Raw genomic sequence first — 22,153 nt, forward strand, 5'->3', positions numbered from 1 at the left:
GATATGTTTCTCGTAGGAGAGACACTGACAGAGAATATGAAACAGCTTGATTTTTCGATCACCCGGTTCAGCTGCATTTAGCGAAGAGACAATATTTTTTGATGCTCGTTGTGTTGAAATATTCTCTGCATTATTGCGAGGTCCCGTAGAGAGCCCTTTTTTGCAATTTGACTCTTGGAACTTTATAAGCAATAATAGTGTACGTTTTTATAGAAGAAATTTTTTTCTGTACACTTTTTCCAAAAAAGGGCTCTGTATGCTACTTCGCAATAATGCAGAGAGTATTTCAATGCAAAGAGCATCAAAAAATATTGGTTCTTCGCTAAATACAGCTGAACCGGGTGATCGAAAAATCAAGCTGTTTCATATTCTCTGTCAGTGTCTCTCCTACGAGAAACATATCTCCCTCTCTGTCTTTGTTTTTAGTTCACCTGTTCGCCGATGGTGGTACATGTTCGCTCCGGCGCACCAATGAACGTAATGCTTCACTGTTGTTACAAAGATAAAGTCTCTAACAACTTGGAAATTTCTAGGAATATTGTTCTAGTAACGTCAGGAACGACTGAGGTGAACGGCGTATGTTTTCTATATATGTATTTGATTCATGGACGTACGTAATCTCGTATTTGCAAAAATTCAGAGTTGAAATAGTTGCTTTAGCATGAATACATATCGTTGAATCGTGAAAATTGGCAGGGAGAAAATGCTTCGAAACGTTTACAGTGCTTCCAAGTAAACTACCTAAGGTGACATCAATCGACGCAATAGATTTACGACCAAATAGACAGGAAACTAATTACGCGTGTTACCTTTTCAGATAGGTTCTGTCATAGATGAGAGAGTTAGACTGACGAAGTCGAAAACGCATTTTTGACATCAAAAGGAAAAAAGGATGTATTGCCTACAGTGGTTGATTCCGGTGTTGCTAATACCAAAGCCAGTAAATCCGACGCTGCTGCAAACGCATGTCATGTTCGTGACGCTATATCTAATTGGATTCTTCCTCGAACGAAAACCATGCACTATTTGTAGTTTAGTATTTCTCGCCGCGGTTTTCTTGATTTGTTACAGCGGCATAGGTAACTGTCTCCTTTGGAGTACAAATTGTGATACAGTGAGATGCGATAGTAGTTAAGATTATTTGAACAATCGGTTCTAGGTTCTACAATTGTCATTACATACTTTTATATTTCTTTTCAAAGAGTGTAGAAAATTCGATAATTTTACGATATAACCCGATAGCGAACCATTATATATATGCATATACTTGTTTCAGTATTATGCATGTATGGTTTCCAATGTAGTTACTACAGGTCTTATAATTGATACACATACATGTTTATATATGCACATATGCGAATTGATATGTGTACATATACATACATTTGTAGATGTATTTATGCGTACCAAGTATAAGAATCTGTAAAACTAATAAGCCATAACGTAGTGCACACGGAGAGTTGGGAAACCTTTGTGTAGAAGATCACGACAATTCAAAATTATATAATGGTTAAATCGTATAATCATTGTACATATAACTAAATTTGAGTTTAATTAGTTTAAGCGTATTAGCTAATCATATTATGGTGTATATAACATTATTTCCTAATCAGAATACTGTTGTAAACTCTTTTGTAAATTGTATACTTTAGAAGTCAAGACTTTCTTTTACAATTTTTTGTTTCATCGAAATAAATCTTTATCGGAAGAGTTCACCATTAACTTCATTTAGATGTTACAATGTTCAACTTCTCTTAGCAATCTTGTAATGTACTAGTATTTCTCATATATACACCAATTGTTGATACAACTAAAATATAACCAATGATGTTCCGAAACGAATACATGGTGAATTGTAATATCAAAGCATGCATACGTTAGAAACAAACCGTATCGCTATTCGTTGATCGAATATGACAAGCAATAGAAATGAGTATTGTGCTAAGGCATGAATTCTACATATTTCATTCTATCATGTATTATATTAGAAATGCTACATGCAAAATCTTGACTTGTTCATAAAATAAATATACTTCATACAGCAAAAAGAAATGTAGTGAACATCGAAATGTAACTTAACAGTGCCTTTTATTATAGCAATGGATAAACTTTAAAGTACGTAGATGACGAGTTTCGTGCGTTTTTAGAAAATGCAAAAGGGAAGCCTATCTTACATTACTACTGAGAACGATGTCATTGATCTTAGAACAGAAAGAAAATTTAATTTTACTGTTTTAACGCATTGTATATGCGGGACACATACTAATACGTTTTTATTGTAATATATTATACATACAGTATTTTATAAAATGTTTTCGTCTGTTCAAATTCACAGCATATTAATGATTAAAACGACTTCCAAATCTTTTCAAATCGTCAAAAATGCGTTCAATGCGTTAATTTAATATAATAAAGGGATTGAGAATTCGTTTAGAGCTTTTGCTTTAGCACAAACGTGTGTCTGTGATGCTTCCAATTCTGCGTCTTGTCAAAAATACTTCGATTTACCAGCAAAAACCTTTCAGTACCTATACCTCCTAGCTGTAAATGTTAAATGCCTACCGTTTGCTTCCATTCGTGATTTCATGTATTTAACGACTGTCGAATTTTAAGCGAATGTACATACCGTACATACACTTTTTTAATGTAATAGAACAATGAATGAAAGAATTAGCTTTCATGCTTTGTTGTTTTTGTGACTTGTTAATGTACTGAGAATGACTGAAATAATAATACTGTTTGATTACGAAAGATTTATTTATTTTACATTAAAATATTATTGTGCTCTCCCACGACCGAAACCGCCACGGAATTCGACATCACCTGTACCAGCTCCCACATCAGCCTTTTTATCACCGGGACCACCAGGACCTCCGGGTCCTCTCCTGTATCCAGCACGGTCTTCTGTTGGCCTAGATGCTTCGCTTCTTGTGGCTGCAGCTGGTCGCGGTCTGGATGCTTCTGCTCTAGCCTGCCTCTTCAACGTGGAGGGCACAATTTCAGGAGGCAGATGCAAGTAACCACGCAGGTATTCAATGCCTTCGTTTGTAAGGTACCAGTAAAAATGCCTCCATGCAAATTGCTCTTTGACGTATCCTCTGGATTTCAAAGACTGCAAATACGAATTTATGAGAAATCTGACTTCTATCTAGAAGTCGTGATTTTAAATGTGTTATTCGTCTCAATACTATCACCAATTACAGACTCTCAGAATTTCATGATTACTTTATTTCTTGTCGCTTATATTGCAGAACATCGAATGTTACTACAGTCAAACCTCGATAACTCAAAAACCTCTATGAGACAAAAATTTTGTTCATTCCCTTCCGCTGCACTTTAAAAACCCCTATAAATCGAAATGAAACTTCCTTTATGGGGGTAGACTCGTTTTACCAGAAGTGTAAGGTGTAGGATGCGCGTTCTCATTTCTCGATAATGCAAAGATGGGGTTTTTGCAGTAGTCAAAAGCGCTAGATGAAAGGTCAATTTAGGCCGCGATCGCCCCGAAAAATCCTATTTTTACGTTTACGAGGCGTAATTTGCATTATTCAGCAGCACATTTGCACTATATGTAGCTATTTTCATAAAGCTGCAACAGCTACATGCTGCCGAATATGTAAATTACGCCTCGTAAACGTAAAAATAGGACTTTTGAGGATGATCGCAGCCTAGATTGATCTTTTATCTAGTGCATTTGACTATTGAAAAACCTCATCTTTGCATTATCGAGAAATGAGAACTCGCATCCCGCACCCTTGCAATCCTGGAAATGAGTCTACTCTCTTAACTCGAATTATTTTCCACAAGTGTGGAAGCTAAACAAGCCAAAACAGTAGTAAATGTTTTACGAAGTTTCGTAGAAAGATGCGATGATATTGAAGAAAATGTGTTCTCTGCTTTGGTTACCATTGAAAATACTAGTAGATTATATTTATTATATGTATATAATAGAATGCGGATCTTTATGCAAAATAAAAACTTTCTACCTGAATAGCAACAAACTGGGTTGAGATAAAAATATAATCTCTTTCTTAAAATGTTTAATAGGTTGAAGATAATATAACAGTTATTTTAATATTACATTCTGTATTATAAATTCGTCTAATGTTTTTGCTGTTTTAGATTACATACATTTTACTCATTTTTGTCATAAATACATAAAATCCGCAGTCTAATAATAAATCACTCATCTCCAAAAATTGAACTTTTTTTTCTTTAAAAGTATTACAATCAGCAAATTTATTAACTCCTGTACAAACCCCCTGTTAAGTCTAATTTCTGTAAGGTAAACCTCTCTTACTTGAAGACTTCGATAAGTCGTAACTTCTATAACTCGAAGATTTTAGTTTTTCCCTTGAGATTGGAGTTATCGAGGTTCGTAATGGGAGTATATAAATATACAGATGAATTGACAAATTGAATTAGGTGTGAACCCTACCTGCATTGCTTTGATAACTTGGAGATTCGCGATGGTTTCCAATTCCGGATGTTTTGGTGCATGATAGTCCTTCTTTGCTACCATAACACCCTCCTTGAAGAGGTATTCATAGATTGCTACACGATTCTTTTTTGGCATCAACATCCTGAAAACAATAAAGCAACATTTTAGAAGAAGTTCTTTCGACAATGCACACATTTTCCTTCGATTGTATAGGAAAGAAAGTAAGAGGTTATATTTGTTTTTGTAAATTTATATATATCAGTAGACTAACTAATAAGTAATATTAAAACAGTGTCTCGAGTAAAAATATATTTCGATGAAAATCTCTTGAAACTGAACGTGCTAATTCTTTCAAATTTTAGGAGTGAATCAACCATGTTAACAGGTTATACAAAATATCAGTCAATGTTTTATGAAAGAAATATGTTGACGTTTATGTTATGTCATTGAATATAATGTTGTTATTCGATTGTATAGTAAAGAATTTAGACAGAGTATAAAACATAAGTTTGTGCTGATAGCGAACGAATGATGCGGGTATTTTCTTTGGTTAGGTACATGTCAATAATGTTCAACACGAATTACAATGAAAATATTCGTGTCATATGGAAATTCTTTGGTTCAGCAGAGATTAAAGAATCTAACAAACCTCCTATTTTCTCGCAATATTTATATACGACTAGGATTAAAATGGATATTGCAAAAGGCTCAACATACTTGACGTTCCAACGCGAGCGTTTTATCGAAAAGAAACTTTACTCCACAGACAAGGTATAAGAGTAGACCAATCGCCAATATGGGGTTTCGTGTCTTATACAATAACAACTGGTTTTCTTACGCCCTCTACGCTGACGAACGATAAATGTTGGAACTAGATCCACAAAAACGATCAAATACAAATGGCTAATGACCGAGTTGTGTTTGTGAGAGAGATGTCATGACTTATTCAAATTATATTTTTCGATTTGATGTGATTATGTTATATATCTACAATTATCTTTATCAGTACAATATTAATAAACATAGATACCAAATTTTAGATATGCAACAGTACGATATGTACAGATTCAGACACTAATTCATCGAGCTCGATCAGTCTCGTCCGCTCCCAGAGTAGGCAAGATTCGTTACCGAAACCGTTTGCCAGAAAATTATTCAATAAATAACAAATTTTATTGTCAAAATCATCTTTCTCAAATATCTTCTATATAAACTATATATTTACCACGTTGAAAAATATATGTTAGGCAAAACCTGTAGATCTGGACAGACTGCGTCTTCTTGTGGTGCGGTTTCACTATATTTTATCAATAAATATTAGTGAAAAATGTGTTTTTTTTAACTTGCAGAACTTAATTCTTTTTAATTGTGGATATTATTTTGCATGATATTCCATACATGTGCTTTTTTAAACGTCACGTAACAGGCGTAAAAGGACACAACATTCTTTTGTTGTATAGATCATTTATTTTATTTTATAGAATCCCCGACATGAAATATCAAATTCTATCGGTAACAGCGTCGTTGTGGAATATAAGTTCCACAATATTAGCACGTATTAGTTTTGATCGATACGGTAGGATGTGACACGGAATGATAAGGGGGCTCTAGAGCCCCTCGAACGTGAGACAGAAAAATACATTGGCCGCGATCTATCGTATGCACGAATCGATATATCGTTCGAGAGTAACCGGAAGTACATATATAGTGTACGCATATTATATATAAGATGAAACAGTTGACAACATATTGTCGCGCAAAATAAATTGTAAAGCGTATATACAAATTTTTCATGTTGTATTCTCATATCGTACGGACACAGTGTATTCGAAAAAATATAAACATTTCTACCCGAGAACAGTCTCTTCGATGATTTAGTAATTTTCGGAAATTATATCTTGAAATAAATAAAATGTGTGTCGTAATTAAACAATACGTTAGATAGATTTAACGTGAGTATATAATAACTTTATACGCGTGTCTTGATATTTTTATTTGCCGTAATAAAAAAAAAACGTCACCGTACCTGAAATTTGCAATCGAGTATCAGATCTAGTACAACCAGATATTTAAAAATAGCTTGCGAGCGCCGTGGCGCCCACAATATTACAGAACGAAATGTCGTGGATGAGAGAAAATTATGAATGCATTGAAAAATGAAAAAATCAAATTGCACGACGAGCATGCAACAAAGCGTGTTGTACGATCGCATTTAGAACTGTTTAGAACTTTCAACGGTGAAACACGAATCATCGACTCATACATATGCATAATCGTACGAGGAATTTCACTTTTGAAAATCTGTATCTGTTCGCGTAGATGCGAGTAATTTCTATTAATGTAAACACGAGAAAAATGCGTCAGCGTTAATCGCCTGAAATATAGTTGTCGAGTGGGTGTATTTAGAACGTATACGCCTACCGTAGAGGAAAAAACGAGCCATACGTGTAAGTATAAATATTCCGTGTACTTCAATATAATTATAGCAACGACCTATTTAGATGGTCGAAAATTATATATTTAGCAAACGCAACGAATTAATTGGATCGTTTAAAAGCAGAAACAATGAAATCGTTCGAAGTATTTCACATTTACGGGATTTTTATCTTTTACGAATCTGTCGTATATATTATAATATATAAATATATATTATATACTTTTATTATTCTAATCTTCAGATGGAGCGACTTTTTTGCAGATGTATGCACATACATTTATAAATACAATTGCTTTTTAATCTGAAAATATGACGAGGTGTGTAGACGATTATTTTTGTACATTTTCAATTGTATTTTCACACATGTTAGTTTCTGTATATATTTTACACACCAGATAAATTGCAATTTTTTATAAATGAATTTTATTGCAATATCGTATATATATTAATTATTTTACAAAAATGCATTTTTCTATACCGGATACACAAGAATTTATTGACACTGCTGGCAATACATATGTGGTAATGTATTTCTCTTTTCTGTCGTGTATATATTGGAATTTATTGATATATTTAAATTTCTTATTTAATTGAAATTTACAGGGTTATAACATTCATATCAATGGATTATTTCACTGCAATGTCAGATACAAACAATTGCACAATTTTCACGAACAATTGGCCAAGGACTTGGACCTATCTTTACCATTGTTTCCACCGAAAAAATTTTTTCCCTTAACAACAAATCAACAAGAAGAACGTCGATTATCTTTGGAAAAATATATTCAATCTATTGGACAGAATGAAGTTATTAGTCATTCAGGAATGCTAAATGCATTCTTATTAAATGCTCAACATGAAACTATCGGTGGATTCTCTAATAATGAGAGTATAGATATTTTCCTAATGAATGGATGTAAAATAGTAATAAGCGTTTCATTGGGTGACCATACTGGAGTTGTTTTAAAGGTAGCACACATTTCATGAATAATAATTGTGCATATGTAATTGATCAAAATTTGATCGAAGTTGTTTTATTCGACAGAAAGTCTACAAGCATCTTAAGCTCCCAGAACAATATTATTCCTATTTTGCATTGTTTGTTGTTGCTCAGGATGAGGGTAATAGCGTTTATTGTAAGTATAATTCAGCAGAACTATTCGTTGCATTCAGATCTTTTGCAGCTTCTAATTGTTGAAATTAATTTATGTCTTCAGTGCTACGCAAATTACAGAATTTTGAGTCACCTTTTATCACGAACAAGCATATGCACAATATAGGTAAAAAGGTTGTACTTGGAAAAAATTACTGGGATATAGCGTATGATCTTGAATTGATGAACAATGCGGTAGCTATGAACTTGTTGTACGTACAAGCTGTGGCAGAGACTCAAAGGGGATGGATTATAACTAAAGATGAATCGAAAGATTATTTGGTTACTTTGCAAAATCAAGGAAAGAAGAAGGAAGTACGTTTCAGTGCATAATGCAACATCAAGATAGAAGTCTATCTGGTGTTTCTCGTATCGATCTATTTCTTCTAGAGCTTTATAGTTTGTCATGGTTCTAATGTGTCTCTGTAAGGTGATTTATTTTTCATTATTTTTATTGTAGTACCTGGATGTAGTGCGTACTTTAAAGTATTATGGTTATATTCAGTTTGCTCCATGCTTATGCGATTACCCTCAATCAGATTCAAAAGTGTTAGTTGCTATAGGTAGGAATGAATTAAATTTGCGCATACTATCCGACGGAGAACAATACGAAGAAGTCTTTAACGTTTCTCAGATGCGTTGTTGGCGAATAACCACTGTACAGAATGTAAGTTAGTATGAAAATGCTTGGGCTCGAAGTGCCGTATAAATTTCCTATTCTCGACTGTTTTTTAGGGGCCCGAGAGATGCGAGGATAACGACGATTTGAGTTTAGAACTATCTTTCGAATACTTGGTAGCTAAAAATCAATTACAATGGATTACCATCACGTCGGAACAAGCTATTTTAATGTCCGTATGTTTGCAAGCTATGATCGATGAATTACTCTTAAAACATGCTGGCGGTAGCCGGATTCAGGTTAATAGAATATTGTTATTCATACTGCTATTATTGCAGAATAAAATTTAATTTTTGGAAGGTGGTTTATAGGAGGTACCTGGAAAATCATGGACGTATGTCATGAGAGATGGACAAACAATCGTAATGGGACCAAGTTCTGGTGAACAAGCTAATGAAAATAGGAAGGTGCGTATTGTATATTAATAATAAATAGACAGCGGATTTTATGCATTTATGACAAAAATGAGTAGGTGTAATTTAAAATAATAAACACGTTAGGAGAATTTGAGAATATCGTTATACTATTTTCAACCTACTAAACATATTAAGAAAGAAAATAAATTTCTATTTCACTCCAATTTGTTGAAATTCAGTTAAAAAATTTTTATTTTGCATTAAGATCCGCTGTCTCATAATAAATAACAACTCTGAATTGATCTGATAATATTATTTCAGAGTCAAGACATTAAAGAGTCTTCTAAATCCGAACCGATCATGAAGAAACTAGCTGATAGATTCTCGGCAGTAAGAATGAAAAAGTCTGTGGATGTTAGAAGTAATCCAATCGATAAAATTCAAAGGCGATATGTATCGGAATGTGGTATGGAGAACAATGCATTTCACACGATCGGCGACGATGATTTATAATTGTGAAAAATAAAGTATATCTTCTGTATATAGTTTTTCGAAGCTACTAAGCTTTCGAGATGACGTTATTATATTTTTGATAAGACAAATTTGTAAATTTGTAAACCTATATCATATGAAGTGTACAAAGAGGAGAATTTTATATTTATATACCGACGTTGTAACAATTATGTTTACTACATGCTTGGTCATTAACTAGATAGAAAGAATTCTTCTAATTAAGTTCAATAATAATTTAATCCTTTATAATGTCATAAGTGTGAATACAAGATGTGCGTTCATAGAAAACGAATATGTTGTGAAAAAGTATAATTGTTTACATAATGTACTTACATATTATCTGAAAAAATAATGAAAATATGTGATGGAAGAAATGATTAAATTAATTAAAGAATTGAAAATAGATGAAATCACAGTGTACAGTATTTTATTACTAAAAACCCAAGTGTAAGAGGCAGCGTATTCTATCCTAAAAGAGGTCTGCAGGCTCGCGACGATGTTTCACAATGTTGGAGCGAGACAAATTAGCGACTGGGTGGTTAAATGTAGATTTATGTTTGATCGAATGCTTAAGTTTGCAGGAATAAAATTTATTCGTTTCTGTTACATTATTAACGCATATATGTTGATGGAGTCGCATATCGCAGTGAATGGTGCGTTCTACTTCTCATCAAACAGTAGAAATATTACTTTTTAGATTGTAACTTATTTTATCTGCTCTTCGTATTAACAGTGGAACCCAACGCTATTATTATGATAATATTGTGTACCATGGTAGGGCCATATAAAGACTGGATTTAATCATTAATATTCGAATCTTCTTCGATTGTAATGTGCATATTTTCTATATCAAAAATATGTTGTAATTCTGTATTGTTACTTTCTAAATAAACAGAAAGGTCAGTTCTGGCTATAGCATTTAAGTATTATAAATCTATTTTCGCTACTTTTAAAATAGCCCAACGTCAGCAAAGAATTACTCCACTTATGTTGAAGCATTGTCAACAGTACCGTGCGTACATGCGTTACTGTTCCTCTGGTACAATATTTTGTATGCTAATGAAATTCACTAAAATTTTATTAATAGAAAGTACAATGATAACACGTGTTCGCGAATTTCAAATAAAAAAAATGATCAAAAATGATGAATGCGTTTCAATAAAAATACACATTTACACGAATCTAAAAAATATCATAAATCTTGCCATTGCTTCATGATGATTATTTTCAACAATTTCAATACTGGCTTAACGAATTAGCAAAATATTGAAATACATTCTAATACGGAAGACTAATTTTAGTAAGTTCATTCGTCATATATACTTGACTTCAAGATGCTCTCACTTTTATTTGTAATCTTGCATGGTATATAAAAACACTACCAAACAATTCGCGATCCCTTACAAATTTATGAAACGTAAGTCAACCGACATAAGAACGTATATCTCGTAACCTAATGTTAATATCTGTAGGTAAACGCGCAATAATATCTATGGCAGTAAAAAAGGAGTAAAAACTTTAATACCTTCTAAAGCTTGCTTACTTACTGGAAATTATTTCGCACGTAAACGATATGTTAGCGCAAAAGTCTATAAATATATATTCGGGGTGATCAACTCCGTCCTTGTATTTCGTATGGGTGATAATATTTGCTTGATGTAAAATATTATGGATAGAATAAATGGCATAATAGGTGACTAGCGTAAGATAAAAACCAAATATCAATTTTATGTCGGCACCTCTACGATTTTCCTCAACGAAACCAGAAGAGAAAAGGAAAGAAAATGCAAGCATGGTATCCGAATTATTCTTTTATCCCCGATTGCATTCGATTTCTAAGGTTTCTTTCGGCATCCGTTTGTAAATGAATGCTGACGGGATTATTAAATAATATTTCTGTAATACCATATTTCACAGTGTGCACACTCCTGGTCGAAAAGATAACATATGTACACGTGCTATCTTTTTGTCCCGGTAGCGTAGGTAAACGTAATCGTAAAAAAATTAAGTATGTATAATGATCGTTCACCTAAATCATGTAAAATAATTTACATTGATGACGTGAGGCTATTGGCTAGTATTAGTTACTCGTATCTGATTCACAAAGAGGAAGACATTGACTTCATAAGAGAAGAAAATACTTTAAAACTGTTATTACTCTTTCCGTTTGGGTAAACAATTTCATCGGGCAATGTTCTTCTCTTTGATGAAACTCAGGACGAGATGAATAAAATCTATTCATTTATACAACTGTACACCCTTTATCTATCGTCATCACGCTTATCTGGATAGAAAAAGTAACCGAACTGTTAGAAGTTTTGTTGACGTTTCCGTTTGGTGTCCATAGCGTCAAGAATTGGTTGCCTCTTTGTTTGGTACCTTCTTCTTAGCTCGTCGATTTCCCGCTCCATTTCTGCGTCCAAATTAGCCATTCGTTGCTGTAGTTCCTCGTATGAGAGAAACTTCAGCTGCAGGAGATGGTTGTTTATCTATATTCAAGTTTCTTTTACATGATGCCTAAAGTGGCACTAACGTCGATCGATTTTAAGCTCAAAGAAATGCGCGCGCGACCAGCAGAAACTAATTAAAGCTACTCTTGTCTTATATACTGTTTGAAAATCTGTAAGAGTTTGTTACTTACGAAATCAAAATCGCGTTCCGTGAAGACATTTTGAAATTTCGATATGTTATTATGTGGTTGTTCTTGCACAGGATGAGAGATCTGGTTAAGCTGTAATTGTAGATGGCTTTGAAACCTTTGAGATTCTGAAGGGCTTCGTAACTCTAATTTACTTTCATTTTCTGGATTATGTGCTCCAAGGATTTGTCCATTACCCTGATGATTAACAAATGATATATATATGTTGATAGTTGGCGTTAAAAAGCCATATTGATCTTACCTTTCCTATTTCGGGCGCTTCTTTCTTATCGAAATGGTCTAAAAATAATGGTCGATACTTCTTACCGGATTCAACTGACCCTGTATTGTGACCTGTCAGGAAATTACATTTTAGTCGTTTACATTGAAATACATTGAAAGAAATGTTTTTACTAACGCTTCATTGTTGCTTCGGTGTCCGTGTCGCTATTGATAACCATTGTTCCCAAGTCCAACATTGCGGAAACAAGTGTTCCTGTGTCTGGAAGATCATGACTTGGTACCAAAGTTCCTGTATCCTCTGGCAAAGGTTTCATTGTTCCGCTACAGTCTTCTTCGTCCTAATTGCGAGTACGAAATTTTGATTATGGATATCGATACGCAAGTTTACGGTTATTCGTAATAAACGTAAATACGGATAAGTACCGAATCTTCCGTCTGGTTTTGGTTCTTTATTGCAACGTTATTGATTACGTGAGCACGATGCGCGCTCTGTTTCTCTCGTATTTCATGAGCCTCTGCGATCATCTGACTTAGAATACTGGGTTGTTTGGCATTACCTATAAATTCGTGATTCAAAAGCTCGGTAGCTGTAGATCTTTCTTCTGGATTTTTAACAAGGCACCCGCTGACAAAATCAATAAATTCGGGACTCCACTGGTCAGGCTCACGAAAGCTCGGTGGAGGTTTAGTTGGAATCATAAATATCGCTCTCATCGGATGTATGTCGCCGTATGGTGGCTTTCCTTCTGCCATCTCCAAGGCAGTTATACCGAGCGACCATATGTCCGCGACGCAATCGTATCCAATTTCTTGAATCACTTCTGGAGCCATCCAAAATGGAGTTCCTATCACTGTGTTACGTTTCGCCATTGTATCCTGGGAGAAAGTATTCGTCATTACCTCCTTGCTAATTGAAAAATAATCGATAATTTATTACTAGACAGCGGATTGTATACATTTATGACAAAAATGAGTAGGTGTGATTTAAAACAGTAAAAGATTAGAAGAATTTCAAAGTACTGTTATATTATTTTCGACCTATTAAACATATTAAGAAAAAAAAATAAATTTCCATTTCACTCCAGTTTGTTGCAATTCAGATAGAAATTTTTTATTTTCCATAAAGATCCGCTGTCTGTTTATTACTAAGCCGATAGTGCTCACAGTTAACTGTCCTGCTACACCAAAATCTGCTAGCTTTGCATGCCCTTCGTTATTGAGCAGAATGTTTCCTGCTTTAATGTCTCTGTGTATTTTTCTTCTCAGATGAAGGTACTCCAAACCCTTCAGGGTGTCACTGAGGATTGTTGCTATCTCGTCTTCTTGCAGAGTTTTCTTTCTTAACCTCATGATGTCGCTAACAGATCCTGCTCCACAATATTCCATCACGATCTGTGAAATTGTACCCTTATAAGTGCAAATAAATGTTAGATCGATGCGATAGTTCTCGCCAACATAGGGATGCTTCAAGTTACCCATAAATCAGTGTTCTTAAAGTAGCTTCCATAATATTTAACAACATATGGAGAATCGCATTGTTGCATAATAGAAATTTCTTTTATAATTTCCTGCAAGTCTGTATCAACCGGTACCTGTTTGATGGCAAGTACCTGTCCGCTTTCTTTGTGCAATGCTTTGTAAACTGATCCATAGGATCTGCACAAGGAAAATTAGCATGATACAACGATCGATACAATAGTTCTCTTCCATGATTAACAACTTACCCTTCTCCCAACTTGCATATTATGTCGAATACCTCTTCCGGTTGTCTTGTTAAACTTTCCTCTGACAACTTTTTCAATTCACTAAAAAATAGATTACATGGAATATTAAATGGAATACAATTGAATATTTCTGATCGTATAATATATGTAGATATTTGTAGACTTTATATATTTTCACATAAGAACGCTTGTATTATGAAAGGACGTTTGTGGCAAACTCCATACTACAAAGTCATGTTTTGATTTGCATTAGCACAGGGAATTAAGTGTACCGAGCAACGGACTCCAATTACTGTAAACAAACTTTGAAAGGTTCTCGGGGTTAAACGGTGACCGAGGTTTCTTGAGAAAAGTGAAGGTAATTAGAAATTCAATAAATAATGTAACGAAATTGACAATGCAGGTTAACAAAGAAACAAAGAATCGATACAGCGCGATTGTTTCGCCGAATAAGAGAAACGTGCAATGGATCGTGGGGCCGACTCATTCTAGCTACAAATAACTTCCATCGGTGAGTTGGCGACGTTCTGCCAGTTTGAAAAACACGAAGTAAAAACAATTAAATACCTCTTCGAAGACATTTTCGCTTTCTCGCGTGAACGAGTTCCTACTTGAATAAAAACACCTTCAATATGTACACAAATAACTTAACTTGGATAAAACAGATATCATTCCGGTTGCGAAAACATGGTCAATTTAAAATAGAAGTGTTACATTTTTGTCAATAAATTAAAGTAACCACACAACCGAAATATCGAAAACCATCGACCAACCGGTGCAGTAGTAGATGGCGAAACTAAATACATACAGGCTCACCGATTGCACGGAGAGGGATGGTTTCGTTCAAATACGAGCACTGTTCACGGGTTCAGTCGAAACCAGTCGAAACTGGTCGAAACATGATCGGAAAGTGATCTCTGATCTTGGGATTAGAGATGATGATTCCTGAGGTGCTTCTAAGCACCTTTTTCCTTTGCCAATTCGCGCCGAAACGCTTTATTTTCGAGTTATCAACGAAAAACATGGACCAATCAGCGATAGGTCCGCTGACGTCACGACGTTGACATTGGCCAAGCCAGAATCCGGCCGCTGTAGTCGCGCTCTGATTGATCCGTGTTTTTACGAAACAATACATAAATATACTTGTAACTGTTGTATACCTCGCTTTTATATCGCTATTCATTATCTTGTGACGTGCTTGTGGGCACCAGTACTCCGTCATCTTGGAACACTGCGTCTTATGCATAGGTATAGTAAATGTACAGGAAAGTCGAGAGTCCAGTGAGGCAAAGTGGTAAGAATAAACATTTGTATCTCAAATATACTTCATATATATATTGATTATTTCATGATAAAATGCCAAATTCTTTGAAATTATCCTGTTCATTCTTTCCGTGTACTGTGTACATGGCGCACAAGGAAAAGTATTTGTGTCATATCTATAGGTTTATATGGTCTAAGTCCTAATACCTATGCCGAGTCCGAGTCTATAAGTATATATGGTCGAAGGTTGAAACCAATAACATGTGCAAACTACACTGTATATCTTATAATGTTGTTCAATACATTGCATTTTATTACTATGCTGAGTTGCAAATTTGTAATTCTTTCGATAAAAAATATAAACAGGCAAGGGATGCATATATGTACAGTATAAATTTTATATTTCCCACGCATTGTGGTATCGCGTTAACAGAAAAATGTATCGAGTTACATGACTTTGTATTGTGATCTATGGGTGGATTAACGCGTGCGTGAAACGATGGCCGTTCGAATTTTCGCCACGATAAGCGAGGTAAACGGAAATAGAGGCTTCAAAAATAGACGCGAGTCTCTATTTCGATTGAAACTCGAAAAAATCAGTGAAGACGTACGCGTCCGACGCGTACGAAATTTGTATTTTCAAAATAGTTGAATCGATCGTTGGCCAATCAGGATACAATCCCAATTCTCTCAATCTTGTAAACTGTACTTTAAACTCTGCGTATTTATTGCGGTTGGTGTAGCAGAAGTGTCAAGAAAAATGTTGTTGCCTCAAGAATCATTCTTATATATAGAATGAAAATGGACCGAAGAATATCTTCGTCTTTCGCCGCGAGTCAGCGTTCAACGGATAATGAACAACAGGGTAAAAGTATATTTGCTTCTAATATTACCTTAAAAATAGTGTCCACAGATACGTTTAGACGAGTTCGTACAGTTTGAGCGGAAATTGGCAATTTAGTCGTTGATCGATTTCTTAAAATGATCTAGAAACAACGTCATCGTTCCGAACAAGTTTCAAAATACCGAAACATGGTCGTTACGTAAGAAAAACTGCTAGAAACGACGTATCTTGGGGCGGAGTTTTCGTTCTAGAGATCGTTTCCACGTTCCAATCTGGAGACGCAGCTTTTTGCATTGTTGAACGAGGAATACGACGATCGTTCATCGGGATTTTCGTGGTGTTCGACCGAACCGCGGAGATCGAATGATCGAGAATCGATCTCGGGAGTGCATGGATCTCGAGTTTGAATTTACCGCCGGTGTGTTTTGGTAGAAGGCACAGCCACAGGATGGCGATGATGTTGCATGCATCGTTCGAACACACGGGAGTTTCTAGGCGCTATACGTAATCGCGTGTCCACGCACGGTGAACGCTAGCACTCGTTTGCTAGACGGCCGGCTAGCAAAACGAGTCGATTTCTCTTGGTGCGCGATTTCGCGGTAGAACGGTGGAGGAGAGACGTCGTTGCTCGTCGTGGGATATCGTAGGGTACGCGCGAGGCATCGTCGAGGGCTGAGGGCGAACGAAACAAAAAACGGGGGAGTCTCCGTTGGATCCGAAACGACGACGAAACGGAGCGGCGACGGCGGCGGCGGCATTGTCCTGCTTGTTTTGTTGTCTCGCGTGAAACGCACAGGTGGAACAGAGAGGAAGCGATCGCGTTCGTCGAGGGACCCGAGAGAGGAGTGACGGAGGAGAGCGAGACACGGTGTGTGTACGACTAGAGCAGACGACTGGCTGTTCCGTCGTGTAGAGGAACGCGCTGGCATAGGTGTACATACCGTAAAAGAAGACAACTCGAGGAAACGGCGAGGCGATCGTAAAAGGTAGAAAGAAGGAAAGAAAGACGGCTATCGAATCGGAGGAAGAGGAAGAAAGAAATAAAGAGAGACAGACAGACAGACAGGCAGAGGCAGAAGGAGATTGTGAGAGAGCAAGACACAGACAGACACAGAGAAAGAGAGGAACGGCTGTGTTGAGGCAAGAACAGGCTCACGCGAAAGAGAACGACAGGAACGGAACGGGACCGAAAGGGACACGAGATAGATAGATAGCTAGAAGAGAAAGAAAGAAAGAAAGAAGGAAAGACAGACGGTTGCACGGAGAAAGAGGGAGGTAGAGAGAGAGAGAGAGAGGGTGATAAAGAGAAGAAACGAAAGGTAGTCCAGTGGTAGAACAGGACACGAGGGAGGGAAGGAAGGAGAGACAGGCACGCGAAGTAACCGCGTTAGATCTGCGAGCTGGGAGAGCTGCGTGATCCAAAATGGCGCTGAACCAGGACGTGGACCCGTTGAGTACTCTCGTGGTGAGGATGGATCAGAACTCCGAGTCGGATCTGCAGGCGTTGTTCGACAGCGTCCTGAAGCCCGATCTGTCGAAACGTCCGCTCCAAGTGCCGTTACGCATGCGCAATCTACCGGATTCCTTCTTCAATCCGCCGTCGACGGGCAGCAAGAGCCCCTCGATCTCGCATTCCCGGGAGAATTCGGCGGATTCTGCTTTCGGCGCGGCCGCGGTGGTGGCAGTCGCGGGCGGGGGGGCCGGACCCGGGACCGGTGGAAACGCCGGCGGGACCGGCGCGCAGGGGACCGGCCCGGGCCCGGCCTCGGGACAACCTGCCAGCGGGAACGGTGCCGCCACCGGGACGAATGCCGCAGGTGCAGCAGCGGCTGCGGTCGCGGCCGCCGCCGGCCTCACGGTCGCTCATCCTCGAGCCCACAGCAGCCCAGCATCGCTGCAACAAACGTACGCGTCCGCTCAGCAGGCGCCGCAGCACGCGCCCCAACCGCACGCGCGTCACCACCATCACCAGAAGCAACGCAGCTACGACGTCATCAGCACGGTCGACGACCTGGGTCCCCTGCCGCACGGATGGGAACAGGCGCGCACCCCCGAGGGACAGATCTACTTCCTCAAGTGAGTACTATACTTTGATATACATTCCTTATACTATTCCATTCTGTTCGCACTATGTATGTATTCGCCTTAGGGTACGAGTACAACGGAGCTGCGGTATTAGAGAAAAGAGCGGCGCTTTTGTTGATCGCGCGCGCTTGCCAGTCGATAGGGTACCAGTACAACGGAGTTGCTAGCGAAAAGAGCGTCGTCAGAGCGTCGCTTTTGACTAAGCGCACCTCTACTTGCCGCTTCAACGTGAACGCTCCCACTAGAAAACTATACCTACATTCTATTTCCACGCTTCGCGCACTCTTCGCTGGTGTCGCAACTCCATCGTACAGTCAACCCTTCTACAACGCTATTAACCCCTTGCACTATGATTCATTGATGGTTACAATCATTTGAATTTCTATCAAATTGATATCTACTGGATGCCTATGTATTGTCTGATCACTACACATACATATATCAACAGCAATAAAATCAAATTTTATTCGAAGATTTAAACGAAATTAGTAACACGTGTATAAAATTTAGTGGAAGGGGTTAATTCGTACATACCGCAGTTTATGGCAAGCGCGTTACAGGTAGAGGTGGGGTCATGTATATTATAGATAGGTTCGAATCTCGTTGGAAAAGTTCTTCAGAATGTTGACCTTGACAACGTATGTATGTATAATCAATTTCACCCTTTGGTAAATGAATTTCACCCTTTTGTAAATGAATTTCGCCCTTTTACAAACCAATTTCTCTCTTTTGCAAATCGATTTCAACATTTCACAAATAAAGTATTTCTGAGTAAGTTTTTGTTAAAAGAATCAAATCAAATGTAAATTAATTGTTGAGAAATTCAAAATTTTATTTATTACAAAGATGTACATCAAATACTTATTTAAAGTAATTACCGATTCGTTAACTTTGTAACGCATGAAAACTGTGTGCAGATATGTATATTCCTTGTAACCATTTTCTGATTAATAAATTTTAAAACTGAAAGTACATATGTATATTTATTGAAGCGTATTGAGTATTAAGTCTTATGTGTCCCTCGCAGTAATGCCACCGTTCGCGTGTGTCTAAATAAATATATAATTTAATCTATATCAGTATGAAAGTTAATCTATAAATAAATAAATAATTAATTTTAAATATTCTTAATAGGTGAAATTGATTTGCAGAAGGGTAAAATTCGAGTGTGAATCCTGTATGTAAAATTACCTAAGAATTCGTTGAGAAATTCCAAAATAATAAAAAGACAATTAAAACAGTACAAATTCAATTCATAGATCTCATCGACCAATCCGTGCACCAGAGGGTTAATAAGCAAACGAATAGTTTCTCTCAAACGTATCCTCATTCTCTCACCTTTGCGTTCTCCTCTTACTCTTGCTCCTTCTCGAGATCGCGATCTTCCTTTCGCTTTCTACCCACCAGGGCTTCGGAGTCGGAGTCGGAGTTTGGGAGTAAGTGCTGATCACTGGGGTCGGAGTTGGAGTAAGAAAAAGCTCGACTTTTGGAATCGGATATATCGAATATATCGACTCAAACTCCAACTCTGGCTCTTTTGTTTATAAATCATTAATAAGTCTATGTAGTATACATAAATAAATTGCTAATATTCGATCTATTTCCATTTTTTTAAGCCATCATAAAATTCTTGCTGAAATTTGATTTTTTCAATATCTACTAGTTCGTCTTTTGAATTTAAACGTCTTCGTTTTCTTCTTGAACGTTCTAATTTATCTAAATACGCTTCGAAGTTTAACACTTCATTTGAAGAAGACGATTTCGAACTTTCGTAAGATGTAACTTCTTCATCTTGTGATTTATCAGTTTTAGACGCCAGTAACTATAACACTTTCAGGTGCATTGCAATGTTACACAGTGTCCCTTCTGCTAAGTTAATTGTTAAGTTTTTGAGAGCTATATTTACTATAATTAGTAAACAGAACTGTTTAAAATAAGTAGCAGCCAAGTAACTATCCTTTCAAGGAAATTTCACATAAAACACTTCAATAGTAGGGAGTTGTCGGAAACAAAATTAAAAAATAATTTGGAGCGCGAAGGGTTAATATTGAATCACTCTATTTGAACTTTTTTGAGAAATTAGAATAATTGGTTTGCTTCACAACGTGAACAAAATTTTTTAACAAATTTTCCTGCGAGATCGTCAGATCTCATCATCATCGAAAATTGTTGGTCAGAACTGTCAAGAAGTGTTTATGAAGGCGGCCAACAATTTCAGTGCCTTAACGATTTAAAACTGTGCATTGAACAAAAATGGAAACAAATATGGCAAAATATATTAAAAAGTTGTTTAAGTCTCTTCCTAATCGTATCTTGGCTGTTTTAGCAAATAAAGGAAGCCAGACTAAGTATTAAAAGTAGTGATATATATTTTATTGACTTAAGTATGTGTAAATCACATTTTTCTTGTATATGTGCCATCATTTTATTGTACCGATTTTTGCTATTTGTTGTTTCTACAAACGAACGGACATTTTCTTTAATTTTATTGTTTGCAATGTAGTTTATTTTGTAATAAAAATGTATAAGTACCAAGAAAGACTACATTTATTATGTCCAAATGATGAAAACATTGAATTTCCGTGGTGTGCCATTTTTCTGTCGCGGAGTGTATATCTAAGGATTCTTACATTTTTCAATGTATGTATGTCGTTTATTTTCCCGCATCAATCGATTTCGATGAAACTTTCACAATGCATACAATTGACACAGATCTACAAAACATATTTTTAAATTTTCAATATAGGTCCACATAAAATAGTTGTAAAATACACCGTTTAGTATTTTCTCTGTTGTGTAGCAAACCAATTATTCTAACTTCTCAAAAAAGTTCAAACCGTATAGTCCAATATCAAAAAAGTTATCGGTTTCTTGAAAGTGTCCGAATATTAACACTAAACCTACCGACGATCAAAAGTGACTGATGTCTATAGTATTTTGTAAAAGTAACAAGATTAAATTTATTTATATTTTGTGCGATTTTTACTAAAATATTGCAGTCAAAAAATATATTCTAAAAATTCCCATGAGAACACCTTTCAATAATCGTCAAATAAAAAATCTAGAAAGGGTCATTTGACCCCTCGTGGTAGGTTTAGTGTTAATGGGAGTGAAACTTGTCACTTTTAGTGCTTCGTAAATTTACTGTTATTAACTTCAATAAACTGAAACCTTTACCTTTTAACTGCTTTGACCTACTTCCTCAAGTGCTTTGGTCTACATATACATTTTTCCAAATAGCTTCGGCCTATATAAATTTCTGAATTGCACCGGCTTGTTTTGGTCACAAATGCATAAAATGACTAGGCTCTTCTGAAGGTCAATTATGTCCTGTTAAAACATAAATCCTCAATTACAATAAATCTCGATGGGACCTGACTTTTACAGCAGGTCTGGGTTAGGACACTTTTGTTCCAGAACGAGCGAACCGCTCAACCATGAATTAGTTCTTTCTTTCACGGAATATCCAGAATAATTTCTTTCTATTTTTACGTTAACATGTACCGTGATGTTGCACTTAAAATTTATAAACAAACGGCGAACCTCAATAAGACGATCCCAATTAGAGCCCGATTCCGGGAACTTCTAAAACCTGGGTCGGCTTTATTTACTGCCGCACCCTCAGACGAAGCTTCCGTTTGTGTTTGCGTGTCGGTTTCGCTGCTTCTGTTACCTGCGGACCCTATCCACCTAGCCGGATTTCAGGGAGCTTATCGTTCAGGAGTTCGACACATTGGAACAATGTAATGCGCATCGTCTAGACTCGGTGTCTCGTGG

At 36.5% G+C, this 22,153-nt stretch overlaps 5 protein-coding genes and 1 long non-coding RNA gene across 11 annotated transcripts in view; 4 read left to right on the plus strand and 2 right to left on the minus strand.

Annotated features, from left to right (window-relative positions):
* Positions 1-582: 582 nt before the first annotated feature.
* On the plus strand, positions 583-2,052 carry Bc10 (BLCAP apoptosis inducing factor bc10). Of its 2 annotated transcripts, none has more exons than XM_076424858.1 (2): positions 583-746; positions 822-2,052. In XM_076424858.1, the coding sequence occupies exon 2, from the start codon at positions 893-895 to the stop codon at positions 1,133-1,135; it is 243 nt and encodes an 80-aa protein (XP_076280973.1). In that variant the 5' UTR covers positions 583-746; positions 822-892; the 3' UTR covers positions 1,136-2,052. The 2 variants fall into 2 exon arrangements, with proteins under 2 accessions (XP_076280973.1, XP_076280972.1); XM_076424857.1 differs by having other exon boundaries at positions 586-746; positions 818-2,052.
* Positions 2,053-2,738: 686 nt separating this feature from the next.
* Positions 2,739-5,312, minus strand: LOC143209358 (small ribosomal subunit protein eS10). 2 transcript variants are annotated; one of them, XM_076424855.1, is made up of 3 exons: positions 5,159-5,312; positions 4,439-4,583; positions 2,739-3,112 (listed from the first exon to the last, which is right to left on the minus strand). In XM_076424855.1, exons 2-3 carry the CDS (start codon positions 4,580-4,582, stop codon positions 2,777-2,779), a joined length of 480 nt encoding a protein of 159 aa, XP_076280970.1. In that variant the 5' UTR covers position 4,583; positions 5,159-5,312; the 3' UTR covers positions 2,739-2,776. The 2 variants fall into 2 exon arrangements, with proteins under 2 accessions (XP_076280970.1, XP_076280971.1); XM_076424856.1 differs by lacking the exon at positions 5,159-5,312 and adding an exon at positions 5,091-5,114.
* An 844-nt stretch (positions 5,313-6,156) lies between these two features.
* Snx17 (sorting nexin 17) lies at positions 6,157-9,579 on the plus strand. Of its 2 annotated transcripts, XM_076424854.1 has the most exons (10): positions 6,160-6,888; positions 7,120-7,195; positions 7,369-7,400; positions 7,482-7,847; positions 7,924-8,014; positions 8,096-8,346; positions 8,492-8,698; positions 8,767-8,949; positions 9,022-9,117; positions 9,388-9,579. In XM_076424854.1, exons 4-10 carry the CDS (start codon positions 7,704-7,706, stop codon positions 9,577-9,579), a joined length of 1,164 nt encoding a protein of 387 aa, XP_076280969.1. In that variant the 5' UTR covers positions 6,160-6,888; positions 7,120-7,195; positions 7,369-7,400; positions 7,482-7,703. The 2 variants fall into 2 exon arrangements, with proteins under 2 accessions (XP_076280968.1, XP_076280969.1); XM_076424853.1 differs by having other exon boundaries at positions 6,157-6,888; positions 7,120-7,400.
* On the minus strand, positions 8,096-14,983 carry Hpo (serine/threonine-protein kinase hippo). Of its 2 annotated transcripts, none has more exons than XM_076424851.1 (9): positions 14,752-14,983; positions 14,185-14,265; positions 13,936-14,116; positions 13,625-13,852; positions 12,884-13,336; positions 12,636-12,798; positions 12,480-12,571; positions 12,221-12,415; positions 8,096-12,047 (listed from the first exon to the last, which is right to left on the minus strand). In XM_076424851.1, exons 1-9 carry the CDS (start codon positions 14,763-14,765, stop codon positions 11,889-11,891), a joined length of 1,566 nt encoding a protein of 521 aa, XP_076280966.1. In that variant the 5' UTR covers positions 14,766-14,983; the 3' UTR covers positions 8,096-11,888. The 2 variants fall into 2 exon arrangements, with proteins under 2 accessions (XP_076280966.1, XP_076280965.1); XM_076424850.1 differs by having other exon boundaries at positions 8,096-12,068.
* Positions 14,984-15,849: 866 nt separating this feature from the next.
* On the plus strand, positions 15,850-17,715 carry LOC143210136 (uncharacterized). The gene is made up of 2 exons (XR_013009188.1): positions 15,850-16,312; positions 16,438-17,715. It is a non-coding gene; the product is annotated as an uncharacterized LOC143210136 (long non-coding RNA).
* Yki (Transcriptional coactivator yki) overlaps positions 16,819-22,153 on the plus strand; it is a 43,478-nt gene continuing 38,143 nt past the window's right edge. The window contains exon 1 of one of the 2 annotated variants that reach the window (XM_076426702.1): positions 16,819-18,367. In XM_076426702.1, coding sequence (XP_076282817.1) covers positions 17,715-18,367 — 653 coding nt within the window. In that variant the 5' untranslated portion in view covers positions 16,819-17,714. The remainder of the gene's footprint in view (positions 18,368-22,153) is intronic. The other variant, XM_076426700.1, reaches the window with a different exon arrangement.

The sequence above is a fragment of the Lasioglossum baleicum genome, chromosome 6 (assembly GCF_051020765.1).
Source record: "Lasioglossum baleicum chromosome 6, iyLasBale1, whole genome shotgun sequence".
In the NCBI taxonomy this organism is placed as follows: domain Eukaryota; kingdom Metazoa; phylum Arthropoda; class Insecta; order Hymenoptera; family Halictidae; genus Lasioglossum; species Lasioglossum baleicum.